At 40.7% G+C, this 15,780-nt stretch overlaps 1 protein-coding gene across 3 annotated transcripts in view; it reads left to right on the top strand.

Annotated features, from left to right (window-relative positions):
- LOC134360329 (CDP-diacylglycerol--glycerol-3-phosphate 3-phosphatidyltransferase, mitochondrial) overlaps positions 1 to 15,780 on the top strand; it is a 53,458-nt gene that overhangs the window by 12,436 nt on the left and 25,242 nt on the right. For all 3 annotated transcript variants that reach the window (XR_010021320.1, XM_063074561.1, XM_063074562.1), the window contains 3 exons: positions 694 to 793; positions 2,784 to 2,973; positions 4,549 to 4,727. Coding sequence is in view for 2 of the 3 variants with exons in the window: in XM_063074561.1 (XP_062930631.1) it covers positions 694 to 793; positions 2,784 to 2,973; positions 4,549 to 4,727 (469 nt within the window). In the remaining variant the exon portion in view is untranslated. The remainder of the gene's footprint in view (positions 1 to 693; positions 794 to 2,783; positions 2,974 to 4,548; positions 4,728 to 15,780) is intronic.

The following is a 15,780-nucleotide window of genomic DNA, read 5'->3' as shown; positions in this document are numbered from 1 at the left end:
CACCTATCACCTTGTGTTTCTCTCTCCTTCCCGCCCGCCCCCCCCAGCTTTTAGATCCACTCCTCATCTTTTCTTTTCCTCCAGTCCTGCTGAAGGGTCTAGGCCCGAAACATCCTTTGTACTTTTTTCCATCGATGCAGCCTGGCCTGCTGAGTTCCTCCAGCATTTTGTGGGTGTTGCATGTATTTTTGTCAGTTTATTCTGAGGGGGATAAATATCTAGTTTTAAAATTAAAATTTATTTGAAAAAGATCATCAATGTATAAATTTAAGAATTGGAATAAATGTTATTGTGTATAGTGGGACAAATTGTAGAAACAAGCGATCTGTACCTCTTGTTTAAAATGTTATTAGCATTTGATTATTTAGATGAAAGACTTGGAATCCATTTGAGCATCACTATTATTAGAAAGCCTGGACATGATAAAATTAGTCCAATTTTTAACTAAATATTTTTTTTTAAAAACTTTTTCTGGTAATTCCACATTCCATGGCAAGCTGCACTGATAAAACAACAAAAGAAACTGGAAGACTGTATTGTTTTAATCAGTACTATCTTGATTTGTTGTTGGAAAGGAGAGCTTTTTGATTTTCTAGAACTAGAAATGAAAATCTTCAAGTTTTAACGATACTGATGGAATTGATATTTCAGGTCAAGTTAATAACGTATGTGGCTTCTCTTGATACTCTTTAGGTTGATTGTATTGAGGAATCCCTGCAGAGGTCACAGGAGGAAGCTATGGTACCTGGTCTTAGAGTTGCTGTTCTGCTAGACTGCACAAGAGGGTCTAGAGGTGTGTAAAAGGTAACAGCTGTTACCATAGAAGTATTTACCTATTCATGTAATGATGGAATAATTCCTTGGAAGAATTACCGGCAAATCAGTAAGTTAATTAATGAAATTGTAATGAAAAACTCCCATTGCCCTTTGTGTATTGCATGTGTTGTGCTTGATTTGTCTTTAATATTTATAGCATTTCAACAAATAGAGCTATAGTTTATTACATTGTATATTGGGTGTTTCAAGCTGTAACATTAGGTGACGGCCGAATGGCATTTGAAGAGCCAGTCACATCGTAATGATATAGACTATTCATGTACTCAATGTAAGTTGCTCGAAAGTTGTCACTTAAACTGGGTGCTTTAAAATTAGTAACAAATTTCTCCAAGGAGCTTCCAGTAGTGGTTTGTTGTTGCTTAGATTATTGTTGATCTGGATTTATGCAACAGTATGCTAATAAAACTAGGAACCTTAATTTGGGCCATTCCCACAAAGGGATGGTAGAAACTATCGCTTACTTCCTTTCACCTGGAGCTCTCCTGCTGCGCTTGGTTCAGGGTGCTGACGTGTATTGAGACACTGGAAGCATGCTGTCTCACCACATTTTCAGGAAAGTTTCCTCGATCAATATATAGAGTGCTATACTGGATCCCCTATTGGTAAATGAGACAGGGTAGGTGACTGAAGTGTGTGTAGGGGAACACGTTAGATCTACTGGTTCTAATTTTAAGATAATAACGGAGAAAGGTAGGATTGGTCCTCAGACTGAGATTTTAAATTGGAGTAGGGCCAGTTTTGATGACATCAGAAGTGATCTGGCAGGCATGGACCTTAACAAGGCCATTGTAAAGTCCCAGATGAGAGGCTGGTCCAGAAGGTTAAGTTGCTTGGCACTCAGGATGAAGTTGGTAATTGTCTCCAAATTAGAGAAGACAGTGGTAGTAGATGACTGTTTCTCTGATTGAAGGCTTGTGGCTCGTGGTGTGCTGCAGAGATCGGTTCTGGGTCCATTGTTGTTTATCATTTGCATTAATGATTTTGATGATAATGTAGCAAACTTGCAGATGACACCAAGGTTGGGGGTGTAGTGAACAGCGGAGAAGGCCATCAGAATTTGTAGTTGGGAAGATGAGCTGAAAAATGGCAGGTGGAATTTAATGCAGACAAGTGTGAGCTGTTGCACTTTGGTAGGACAAACCAAGGTAAGACTTGCACAGTGAACCTTGGGGCTCTGAGGTGTACTATAGAACAAAGGGACCTAGGAATCGTAGATTGATAAGGTTGTAAAATGAGTTTTTAGCACATTGGCCTTAAATCATTGCATTCAGTATAAGAATTGGGATATAAGACATTGGTGAGGCCTAATTTAGAGTATTGTGTGCATTTCTGATCATCTGCGTACAAGAAACAATATCAAGCTTGAAAGGGTAAAGGAAAATCTTACAAAGACTTGAGAATCTGAGTTATAGGGAAAAATTGAATAGCTTGGGTCTTTATTCCTCAGAGTGCAGGAGAATGAGGGGCAATATGATGGGTATAGATAGATATGCACAAAGGCTTTTTTCCTTCAGGTTGGGTGAAACAAGAACTAGAGGTCATAAATTTAGGGTGAAAGGTGAAATAGTTAAAGTATATCTGAGGGGATCTTCACTCTGAGGATGGTGCATGTGTGGAGTGAGCTGACAGGAAGTGGATGCAAGTTCAATTGTAACATTTAAGATAAATTTAGATAAGATACGTGGATGGGAGAGGTGTGGAGGGATGTGGTTTGGGTGCAGGTAATATGTGACTAAACAGAAGATCAAGTCATTATGGACTAGATGGGTTGAAAGGCCTGTTTCTGTGCTGTAGTATTCTGACTTTATTACTGTATGTGTTAATCCTTTGACTTTTGTTTGTTTAATTCTCATTTTAAAATTCTCCACATTAATTGTTTTGTGAGAAATTTTAAAATTGAAAATTGATTATCATTCTATTTTTGATTGCATTGTACTACTCCCTAGGCAAGACAAACTCTCGAACTATGCTGATTCCTTTGCTGAGGAAGTTTCCAAATCAAGTGCGTATCTCTTTGTATCACACCCCAGACCTCAGGGGAATTCTTAAACTCCTGGTACCAGAGCGGTTCAATGAGACGATTGGCCTGCAGCACATCAAAATCTACCTCTTTGACAACAATGTTATTATCAGTGGGTGAGTATAAAATAATTGAATTTCAAAATGAATTGAATATCGCCTTTGATAATGAGTGTGGTGGCAGAGAATAGAAATCCCCAATATGTAGAATTTTGCCAAATTTAACAGCAGTTCTTATTGTCTGTAATTTATCCAGATTCCCACCTAGTTTGGCGTTCGATAGTCTAGACAAGATATCCAGTAGTGAGTGGCCAGAGCTGGGCCAGGCAGTCTGACAGGGAGCAGCTGTAGGGCAACATGTCTTGTGGGGCAGTCGACTCCAGATTGTGTAGAGAGATGGGTTGTATCTGAAGCAGTGAGTCTTTGTAAAGGTTCAACATCAGTGTCAGCAAAGTTGTTTAGCTGTTAAAATTTCTTTTATATTTGAATAGGCATGCAACTTTTATGGTAAGTTTTCTTTATTTTAGAGATACAAGAAGGTAACAGGCGTTTCTGGCCCAACAAGTCTGCGCAGCCCAGTTACACCCATGTGACCAATTAACCTATGACCCATATGTCTTTGGAATGTGGGAGGAAACCCATGTGGTCGGGAGAAAACATACCAACTCCTTACAGGCTGCAGCGGGAAATGAACCCTTGTTGCTGGCGATGTAATAGTATCACCCTAACCGTTATGCTACTGTGCCGCCCCTGAGATATTTTTTCACAATTGTGGGTAGCTATCATGAAAGATTCGAACATAGTTGAATAGCAAGTCTCCAGCAGTACGCTGTTATGGCAGTGCACTGGAAGAGTGGAGCATTTCACACAGGAACTCCTGATATCCATGTTTAGCTGTCTGCAGCTCAAAGTTGTTGATTGATTTTTGCTTTAATAATGATGAGCGTCACTAGACTCATAGTTACTTCTACTAAGTGTGGACCAGTGATTCGGTTGTCAAAGTCATACTGCACGTAAGCGGGCCTATTGGTTCACAACATCCCCACAACTACTTATCGCCTTTTTCGTACTAATCCTACACCAATTCTCTCCGCATTCTCATTAGTTCTATCACTCACCTGTACACTAGGGGTAATTTACAATGATCACTCAACCTATGAACACAAGCACAAAATGTCGGAGGAACTCGGCAAGTCAGGCAGCATTGATGGAGAGGCACAAGGCTGTCATTCAAAACATCAACTGTTTATTCCCCTCCATCGAAACTACCTGACTTGCCAAGTTCCTCCAGTATTTTGTGCTAGTTGTTCAATATTTCCAGCATCGGCAGGACCTCAGGTATTTATAACCTATTAACACATTTGTCTTTTGGGGTGTGGGAAGAAGCTGGAGCACCCAGAGGAAACCCATGCTGTCACAAGAAGGATGTGTAAACTCCATACAGGTGGTATCAGAGGTGGGGATTAGATTCCGGTCACTGGAGTTGTGGGGCAGAAGCTTTATCAACTGTGTCACTCATCACTCATCACCATGTAACAAGGAAAAAAGATCTGATGGGTGGAATAGAATTTGTGAACGTAATTGTACTGCTGGTAGTTATACTGATTTAAGCACTCAAAAAAAAACTTGAATTTGGGAAATTTAAATGATATTGCAGATAATAAATTCTACCTTTTTGTTCAAATATTCCAGAGCAAACCTAAGTGATTCCTACTTTACGAATCGCCAGGATCGTTATGTTTTACTACGTGACTGCCGTGAGATTGCAGATTTCTTTGATGAGTTGGTTGGTGCAGTCAGTGATATCTCACTTCATTTGGAGCAGAATGACACAGCTGATGTGAAACCAGGAATGGTCCACCCATTCACAGGTAGGATCAATTTACCATTTCCACAACCTGTCCCCAAGCCTGTATCCTACTGAATTATGATTTTTCAGTTAACAAAACTATATGAATTAGTTATTGCTACCCTCTGCTTGAAATATATGGAAAAATACACTCAGTGAGCACTTTAGGTACAGGAGTGAAACCCAGTGTGATCTTCTGCTGCTGCAGCCCATCCACTTCAGTGTGTTCACACCATTGTTGTCATGTATGGTTGGTTGAGTAACTGTTCCTTTCCTGTCAGCTTAAACAAATCTGGCCATTCTCCTCTGACTTCTCACATTAACAAGGCATTTTTGCCCACAGAACTGCTACTCACTGGATTTTTTTTTAATGCACCATTCTCTATAAACTCTAGAGGCTGTTGTACCTGAAAATCCCAGGAGATCAGCAGTTTCTGAGGTACTCAAACCACCCTGTCTGGCATCAACAATCATCCACAGACAAAGTCACTTAGATCACATTTCTTCCCCAATCTGATGTTTGATCTGAACAACTGAACCTCTTGACCATATCTGCATGCTTTTATGCATTGAGTTGCTGCCACATGATTGGCTGGTTAGATATTTGTATTAATGGACAGGTGGACCTAATGAAGTGGCCATTAAGCGTAGTAACCTGGAGACTTGATTCCCTAGTTATGCATATGAAAATTGTTTTTTTGTTTTCCCAACATGGAACATGACTATAATGGTTTCCATGTTGAATTTGGAGATCAGGAGCAATTCCACCAGGCATTACCTGTTGTGAAATGCACAAGTTGGGCATCATTTGTTTTCTGCATTGAACGTGCACATTCTGAAGGCAGGAGAAATTAGCCCATGTGGTTCTGAAGATGCCAGTCTTTGGAAGCTACAAGTTCTACCAGGTTTTAAAGGCGAAGAGTGATATGAGCCAGGTTTCTGCAAACAAGGTCCAGCCAGGTCTGGAAATCTAACTGAGTTGATCCCCTGTTAAATTACTCATTTATCTATGCTCTTTACCCCTACTGCTGTTAGTTGGCTCAAATCTTGTAACCTAAAAAAATCCACCTCTTTCCCCATCTCCATCTGGTTCTGCCAAGTTCAATCACAATGGTTATCATCATTTGGGTAATAGAAACTCGCCCTTACAGAATTCACAAATCACTTCCCAAAAATCCGAAACATGGAATAAAGTTCGCAGTCATGAAACTTGTGTTTTAGGGAGGGAAAGGTGAATGAATAATATATTCTTTCATCTTGGAATGATCTGTATTCTGTGCCTTATGTTAGAGAAAATCATGATACAGCCGTTTATCTAGGGACTCAAACCCTTCCCATCCTCACCAGTAATGTGTGCCTGTGAGAATGGAAATGTCAAACAATAGACGGTGTAGTTTTAAGGTAAAATGGGATGGAATATTAAAGGAGATTTACAGGGCAAGTTTTGTTTTTAAACAGAGGGTGGCAGGTGCCTAGGATGCATTACCAGGGAGGTGGTGGAGGCAGGTATGACAGTGATGTTTAAGGAGCATTTAGACACACAAGTAAGTTGGGAATAGTTCAGATAAAATTAATTTAAATTGGTTTCATGGTCACTGCAGACATCGTGGTTCAAAGAGCTTGTTCTTTGAACTAACTGCAAGTGAAGGCCCTGTTAATTTAGAAACTCACTTCCTTCCAATAGTTAATGAATATAGACGGTGCAAAGCTTTGTCAATGAACTTGGCTTATATACTTGAGTTTAGATTCTGACCAACTTCAGCTCAGAAAGAAAACATTGAATCGTCTGGTAGAACTTGTACCTTGGGCTCAGAAGCTTAAGGTCAAGTTCAATTCAAGAGACTTGAGGGGAAAAGTTTAAGTTAATGCTCCAGTGTATTGAGGGATTTGGATGAACAAATCTTTATCAACTACTGCAGCCACTCACTTGCTTTAAGAGCTGCAGCATGCAAAGCCTTATCTCCAGTACCACAGCTGACAGCATGTTGGGGCAGATGGGCATTGGCTGCTTAGTCAGGAACTCCGTAACAGGTTGAGAAGGAGAGGCACGATTCTGGTTCGAAATACTCGTGGCTGTATTCCAGGCAGTTGTTTCAGATATGCTTATCATGGAGACCAGAGGGAGAGTTCAGAAGATGCAAGTGGGAATATATTTGAACTTTAATTCTAAAAGTACCAAGTATATTTAAAATTAAATCTTCATCTCTCTTTTTTTTTAAAAGTTTTTGTGTGCTTGTACTGACCGCCTCTTGTGAAGCGTGCTACTTTCCTGTCCCACAGTGACACCCAGTGGTAATATGTATTTTTAAGGCTCATAGTCATGTTCCTGATTTTTATTGTGGAAGTATTACAAAGAGTTGCCAAGATTAAATGTTCAAAAATTTCTGTTATTTTTAAAGTTGAAACATTCCATGGGAACCAAAGGGAAAATGGTGAACATAAAGGGTGTCAATCCATCTTTTGGAATTAAATGTTGTGCCTCACCTACTAATTTTAGTACAATAAACAATTGGGGAAAATCCTGCATTGTATTTGAATGTAACGTTATCTAGCAAACCTTGAAACAATATTTCATGCTTCTTCATATGTTAATATAAATTTATTAGACAGTAAATCAAGGTGTTTGATTTCTTGACTGATTTTTGGAGAAAATCTAGCTAATAATATGTATTAAAATGATTTAAAGTATAATTTTTTTGACAGTTACATTTGAATGGTAAAATTGACTTCTACTTAAACCCAATTCAGATGCATAAAAGCAGATTTACCACATAAGTTATCTGTGGGGGGGGCATAATATCCTCATTGAAACCTATTGAATATTGATTTACTCGATAGAGTGGAAATGGTGAGGATGTTTCTGTAGTGGGAGACTCTAGAACCAGGAGGCACTGCCTCAGAATAGAAGGACTTCTCTTGAGAACGGGGTGAAAAGAAAAATTTCTTTAGCCAGTGGGTGGTGAATCTGTGGAACTTATTGCTGCAGATGTCCGTGGAGGACGTGGACAGACTTGGGTACAGGTTCAAGGGTTATGAGTAGAAGGCAGGGGAATAGAGTTGAGAGAGATAATAGATCAGCCATAGTGGATTGGTGGGCCAGCCAGTGTTACTAAACCTGAGATTATAGACATAATTCTTAGCTCTGCCATTATAGTGGTAAGTGAGAAAAATGTACCCCAATCACTGGGGGGGGGAGGGGAAAAAAGTAAAGGTTTAATGAAGGTTTGTCCATATACCTCTGTCATCCACTAGAAGATGGATTTTGACTCTTTTGATAACTAACTATTGATGCTTAAATAAAGTCTGAATTAAATTTAGATGATTCCATGATCAAATCCTACCATCAGAAATGATACCCCGTACTAAAGTGTCTGTATCTGTTATGGAATGCAGTTTACCATTTGTTATACACAGTATTCATGACTGTAATTTTTAAAAATTCATACTGGGCGTTGCTGACAAGCACAGGATTTATTGTTCCTTCTTAGTTATCCTTGACAAGGTGCCGAGCTTCTTCCTTGTGGTAAATGTTCTGCTACTGTTCTTTTTTTTTAGTCAGATTTTAGCCAAAAGACCATGGAGGAATGCCAGTAAACTTAACAAAGTAACATTTAGCACTGAAAAGTCGAAATGAATTTTGCTCCTATTCCTTGTCTTTTGGTCTTGGTAAAATACTTAATAACTCTGATTGCTGCAGTTCTGAACCTATCATAATCTGTCCCAGATGCCCTCACTCCAGACACTGGCACCCGCTGGGCTTGTTCATGAATTAGGAGTTCCTTCCTCAGCGGTGTGCTTTTCACATGTGTCTACCAGTGCAGTTTGTGACACAGACCACTCACTGGTGTGTTGCAAGATCAGATTGCAGTCAAAGAAATTCCGTCACGCTAAACAAGAAGGGAACCATCGCACTGACGTCAGCAAAATGTCTCACCCAGACCTGTTGGAGCAGTTCGCTCACCTGCAGAATACCGTCTACAGTACAGCTTTAGCTACCTTTGGAAAGAAGACCTCCAAAACAAATGACTGGTTCACAGTACATGCTGCCCTAGCCAGGTATAAGCTTTTGCCCACTGAGTGGAACTGACAGTTCCTCAGGGCTGCGAGTAGTAAAGTTCTGCACCAGTGAATACTGGGTGTGGCTCAGTGAAGACATGCAGACTGCAACACTGATGGGCAATATCAGGGCATCGAGGTAGCATCCAAAAAGCCCTCGGCCCCTCTCAGGGTAAGATGGCTCTGCTCAAGTACACCAATGGAGCAGTAATCACAGGCGGGCAAACAGACCAAAGGGTGGATAGAATGTTACTCTGACCTCTACTCCAGAGTGAACACTCTCTCACCACCTCAGCCCTGAGTGGCTGCCGACAATGGAAGAACTGGATGCAGAGCCATTCCTAGAGGGGCACAGCTCCTCGTCGGCAGCTTGGCCTCGCGAAGGCGCCAGGCAATGATGGGATTCCCCTTGACCTGATTAGGCACTGCATTACTACTCTACTGTGCCTGCTGCTCGCCCCTGTTAGTGGTGGCAGGAAGGAGCTGTACTACTGGATGTGAGGGATACCAAGACTGATACTGTCTGCAAAAACAAAAGGTGTGAGAAGTGACTGTTACAATGACAGGGGCATCACCCTCATGCGTGTTGTTGGCAAAGTCTTTGCCTTGGTCTTCTTGGTCCTCAGCTGAGTGTGTCTACTTGGAGTCACAGAGTGGCTCTGTGCTGGGAGGTCAAACGTGGACGTGATTTTCTTTCTCTGCCAACTCCAGGAGGAGTGCAGAGAACAAAGGAAGTTTTTCTGCCCTGTCTCTATTGATCTTACCAAGGGATTTAACTTGGCCGGCAGAAATGGGCTCTTTCTGATCCTCTCTAAGGTAGACTGCCCACCAAGACTACTGAGCACGATCAGATCCTTCTACAGCGAAGTCAATGGGACTGTGCAGTACAGTGGCAACCCTTCAGAAGCCTTTGACATAAGCAGAGGTGTTAAGCAAGGCTGTGTTTTTGCTCCAACACCCTTCTGGATCGTCTTTGCCCTTCTCCTGAGGCAGCATTTGGCACAGCAGCAGAGGGGATCTACCTTCACTCTTGATCAGATGGCAGGCTCTTTAACCTCGCCTGCAGAAGAGCAAAAACCAGAGTGTGTGAGGATATGATCAGAGACTTGCTGTTTACTCCACAGCACCTCCAGAGCTTGATGGATCACTTCTCTCAGGCCTTCAAGGAATTCGGTCTATCAGCCTGAAGAAGACAAATGTTTCGGGACAAGATATGGAGGCACCAGCAGTCATTGCCATTGACAACTACAAACTGGATGTTGTTCATCCGTTGTTCATCCGTCCATCATCAGTGACAACCTCTCCTTGGATGCAGAAATCGTCAAGCACAAGCGCATTGGGAAAGCTGCCGCAACTCTGGCCAGTCACCACATGAGTCTGGGAGAACTCCATTCTCTCATTCAAAACAAAGATGGCGCTGTACAATGGCTGTGTCACCAGCACACTGGTGTATGACAGCGAGACCTAGGCATCAAACGCTAAGCAGGAGAGAAGGCTCAACACCTTCCATTTGAGGTGCCTTTGCTGCATCTTGGGCATCTCCTGAAGGGACAAGAGTACCCAACACTGAGGTTCTCTCTCGTGGTGGCCTTCTTAGCATGTACACCCTGCTCGGGCTGCATAGGCTGAGCTGGTTGGGCCGTGTTCGCTGTATGCAGGATAGCCGAATCTCAAAAGGCATCCTCTACGGTGAGCTGGCTTCAGGCAGGAGAACCACTGGCCACCCACAACTGCACTCAAAGATGTCTGCAAACGAGACGTGAAGGTGCTGGACATCAGCCTAGAGTCCTGGGAGGAGAAGCCCCCTAAGTCAGGCAAGGAAAAATTCCTAAAAGCTGCAGCACACATAGACCCATAGAAAGGAGCACTGCATCTCCAGCAGAGCTGAGGCCCTCGGCCACCGAGACTGCCACTCTCGCACTGCTCTCATCAGCTGCAGGTAGTGCTGCATGAACAAGGATGACTAGGACAGGATATCCATGGTCTACCTCAACCAACAGAGGGACACTAATATTTAATAACTGATCGGTTGAAATGATAGTTTAAATGAGTACATTATCTTTACAGAATCTGCTTTGGAACAGGGGATTGTGTTTGGGTGGCGGCTAATTTCAACCCTGAATCATTAAATTCTTGGAATGATTTCAGGGACCCTCTGCCAATAGATGATGTGCAAGTGAATGCCAGTGGTGTGATTGTGAATGTAGTGTTAGGAATGTAACATCAGTCGTGTAAACTGCATTTACTAAATGACCATAAAGTCACAATTAAAATTCAATTACATTATACATAAAGTTATCCACATTGGGTATATTTCTGTAGACTTGCCACACCCCTGCGCCAGCATGGCATGCCCACAACTCACTAACCCTAACACTACGTCTTTAGAGTGTGGGAGAAAACCAGAGCACCCAAAGGGAACCCGTGTGCTCTCGGAGAAAGTACAAACTCCTTACAGGCAGCGGCAGGAAATGAACACCAACCGGTGATCACCGGTGCTGTAATAGTATTAAGATAAGTGGAGGTGTGGCAACCCAGCAGAATCCTTGCTGATTTGATTTGATGCAAATTATGCACTTCACTATATGTTTTAATGTAATGCTATGAAGCTATATTCTTCCTCTTAAGAAACTGATGTCATACTAATAACCTAACTATTGAAACAAACTAATCACAACAAAGTTTAAAGAGAGACCTGTGCTCTTCTGCAGTTAAGATATTAAATTGCAAGTCTATAGAAATATACCCAATGTGGATAACTTTATGTATAATGTAATTGAATTTTAATTGTGACTTTTATGGTCATTTAGTAACTGCAGTTTAGATGACTGATGTTACATTGCCCTTCTTGTAAAGTTAATTTCTTTGAGTTTTAATTTGAAATCTGAATTCTTTGAATTCTAAATTAACTTTACATTTTTATAAAGGCCCAATAAATTTGAACAACATTTGATTCATTAGCCACTTTTCCTTATTTGCATTTTGTATGAAAACTGTTCTGGATATTTTAATAAGTACTTTATTGATCCCAAGTGGGAAATTTTTTTGTTACAGCAGCAATATTTAAAAACGCACTTGGCAATGTGCAGACTTAACTAATAATGTATAGAATAATGTATAAAATAATAACGCAGAGTCTATTGTACTATGATGTGTGTTCTGTTGCACAGAGATAAGCTGTTATGCTTATTGCATTTGGTAGAAAAGATTTTCTGTAACGATCCTTATGACAGCAGAGCTGAACGAGTCTGTTTGAAAAGGTGCTTCTCTGCTTATTCAGTAGGTCATGGAGACGATGTGCCAGATTGTCCATAAAGGATAACAGTTTGTTTACTGACCTCCTCTCCACCACCAAGTCAAGAGTCCAGACTGTAGCCAAGGACAGGTCCAGCCTTTTTGGTGAATTTATTTAGTTTAGAAAGTGGCACTGTGATAAAATATCAGCTCTGTGTTCTTATTGATTGGTGCAGCAGATGATCCCTGTTCTTATTGGATGGTAGAACAGGGAATGAGAGGCTGTGTGACCTATTCTTTAATTCCTTAGTTTCAGCTTTCCTGCTGTACCTATACCTTAGCCCAGAGACATTTTTTCTGTAGTTTATTCACTGAAAATTCAAGACATTGTTGCATGTTTACTTTAGTTACACTTGCCTGCACTGTTGTATAAATTACCAACAAAAGACCTTTGAGCCAAAAATACATCTGTGTAGATGTTATGCATCTATTAACAGATAAACATCTGAAGTAATGTTCATCTAATTTTAACAATGGTCCTATTTCTTCTCACGTGACTAACTGTAAATCGCAGCATTCTTGTTCTTCTGCCAAGCTTTTTAAAAAAAAAAGCTGCACACACAGAGTGCTGTAGGAACTCCTCAGATCAGCCAGCAACTATGGAGGGGAATAAACAGTTGAAGTTTTAGGCTGAGACCCTTCATTCCTGGGCTGTCTTTTCTCTGGATTCTGGTTAGCTATCTAGGCTTTCTTAAGTTAGATTAGATTGCTGCCTGCTTTATTTAACTCCATTTTGGAACTTTCATTGTGCTTTGTTCTCTTTCTTTTAGGAGCCGTAGTTTCCATCCTTTGCCTATCTAGGGTTTTCCAGAGAGAATTTCACTTAGACTGCCTCTGAAACTGGTGGTTCTCTCTTTCATCCTAGCTTTTTGTGAATTGCACATGATGCCTAACTTTTTCTTCCTCTCCTGAAAACTGAAACAAGGCTAAATTTTTCTCATTGTGAACTATTTCACATCTTTTATTTATTAATTCATTCAACAATTGCACATAACAACAGTCTTCCTCCCAGTATGGCACATAGATGAACGAAAAATAGAGGGTTATGTGGGAGGAAAGGGTTAGATTGATCTTGGGGTAGGTTAAGGGATCGGCAAAACATCTTGGGCTGAAGGGCCTGTATTGTACTGTTCTGTGCTCTAATATGGTGAGTGGCTACTTTATTAGGTATACCTGATTAATGCAAATATCTAATCAGCCAATCATATGGCAGCAACTCAATGCATAAAAGTACGTGGACATGGTCAAGAAGTTCACTTGTTCTTCATACGAAACATCAGAATGGAGAAGTTTAATACAAGTGAGTTTGACCATGGTTGGTGTCACAGGGGCTGGTCTGAGTACCTCAGAAACTGCTGATCTGGATTTTCACACACAACGGTATCTAGAGTTTACAGAGAATGGTTTGAAAAACCAAAAAGAAAAACAATGCAAGGTCCAGTGAGCAGCAGTTCTGTGGGTGAAACTGTCTTGCTAATGAGAGAGGTCAAAGGAGAGTGGTTTGACTAGTTCAAGCTGATAGGAAGGTGACAGTAACTCAAATAACCACTTGTTATAACAGTGGCATGCAGAGCAGCATCTCTGAATGCACAACATATCGAACCTTGAAGTGGATGGGCTACAGCAGCAGAAGCCTATGAAATGTACACTCAGGAAATACAGAAGATACCTAATAAAGTGTCCTCTGAGCGTATCTCTGAGTGCTCCTTCTGAAAAAGTATTGAACAACAGTGTCAAAAATTGTAGCATATCACATAACAAAAAGATTATCTCCTACCAGGTGACACTATCACGCCATAAGCTTTTAGACAGAGCAAAGAGTGAATGGCTTATGCAAGTAAACAGTGTTACTAAGCCTGAGGTTGTGGACATAATTCTTAGCTCTGCCATTATAATGGTAAGTGAGAAAAATGTACTCCAATCACTGAAAAAAAGGACAGCTTTAATGAAGGTTTGTCCACATATCGCTGTCATCCACTAGAAGATGGATTTTGACTCTTTTGATAACTAACTATTGATGCTTAAATAAAGTCTGAATTAAATTTAAATGATTCCATGATCAAATCCCAGCATCAGAAATAATACCCCATACTAAAGTGTCTGTATCTGTTATGGAATGCAGTTTACCATTTGTTATACGCGGTATTCATGACTGTAAACTATAATTTTAAAAAATTCATACTGGGCATTGCTGACAAGCATAGGATTTATTGTTCCTTCCTAGTTATCCTTGACAAGGTGCCGAGCTTCTTCCTTGTGGTAAATGTTCTGCTACTGTTCTTTTTTTTAAGTCAGGTTTTAGCCAAAAGACCATGGAGAAATGCCAGTAAATTTATCGAAGTAACATTTAGCACTGAAAAGTCTAAATGAATTTTGCGATCCTGTCTGTAAAACAATTCATGTTATTATTTTCTACGAAAACAAACATGTTAAGGATAGATCAGTTAAAAGTGGCCAGATAACATGGAGGGGCGGGCGGCGTGGTGTAAGAGGCTGGTTTCTGTGATGTTCTATCTGCCACTCTCTCCAGCTTTTTACTGTAATGGGTACAGCAATTGCCATACCAAGCTGCAAAGTGTATAGGATGCTTTCAATAAATCAATAAAAACTGGTGAGGGTCAAAGGGGACATGGGAAGATTAATACTAGGGAAGATAATGTAGAATATTTTAGGGTGTTTATAATATAGAGGAAGAAACTAAATTTAGAACAAGTTGGGCAGAAGATAATAAGCAATAAGAGTTGTGAAGTAAACTAAATAGGTAGGTTTGACAGGTCCCCTGTACTCTATGGCTATAAGGTCATAAAAAGGTGGATGCATCATTTTTACCTTTCAAAGATCCTTGCATTCTAGTAAGATCAGTGTAGGTTTAAAAGAAAAAGTCATTTAATGCCCATGCTTTGAGAGATTGGTCATGGCACCCATTTACTCCAGCCTAATATATAACCTTGATCTACCATAATTCGCCTACCGCTAAAGCAGGTGTGATATCCTTCATCTCTAGAGCATCTGGACTGTACATAAGAACATAAGAAATAGGAGCAGGAGTAGGCCATCCAGCCCATCGAGCCTGCCCCGCCGTTCAATAAGATCATGGCTGATTTATCCATGAACTCACCTAAGTCAGATGTAAAGACACCTAAGTTAGACTATTGTGTATTGACTTCAGTTTGGCCTTCTATACTATAATCCAAGCAAACTCATCTCCAAATTCCTCGACCTGGGACTCAACCCCTCTCTTGGCAATTGGATTCTTGACTTCCTGACTAACAGACCTCAGTCATTGAGGATGATCAGCAAAATCTCCACCCCAATTATTCTCAACACTAGTGCTCCACTGGGTTGCGTCCTCAACCCCTACTCTACTACCTGTACGTTCAAGGCAGCGTAGCCAGATTCTGCTCTAATTCCATCTACAAGTTTACAGATAGTGGGCCGTATCTGAAATAATGATGAGTCAGAGTACAGGAGGGAGCTAGAAACTTCAGTGATATGAGGCCATGACAACAATCTTTCCCTCAATGTCAGCAAAACAAAAGAGCTCATCATTGTCTTCAAGAAAGGGGGCTTCACTGAACTGTTCCCATAGCCTATGGGCACACTTTCAAGGACTCTTCATCTCACATTCTGGATATTTATTGCTTATTTATTACTATTATTTATTTTGTTTTCTTTTGTATTTGCACAGTTTGTCTTTTGTGCATTGAATGGATGCAGTTTTTCAT

The sequence above is a fragment of the Mobula hypostoma genome, chromosome 22 (assembly GCF_963921235.1).
Source record: "Mobula hypostoma chromosome 22, sMobHyp1.1, whole genome shotgun sequence".
Taxonomy (NCBI): domain Eukaryota; kingdom Metazoa; phylum Chordata; class Chondrichthyes; order Myliobatiformes; family Myliobatidae; genus Mobula; species Mobula hypostoma.
This window is presented reverse-complemented; position numbering and strand designations above follow the sequence as displayed.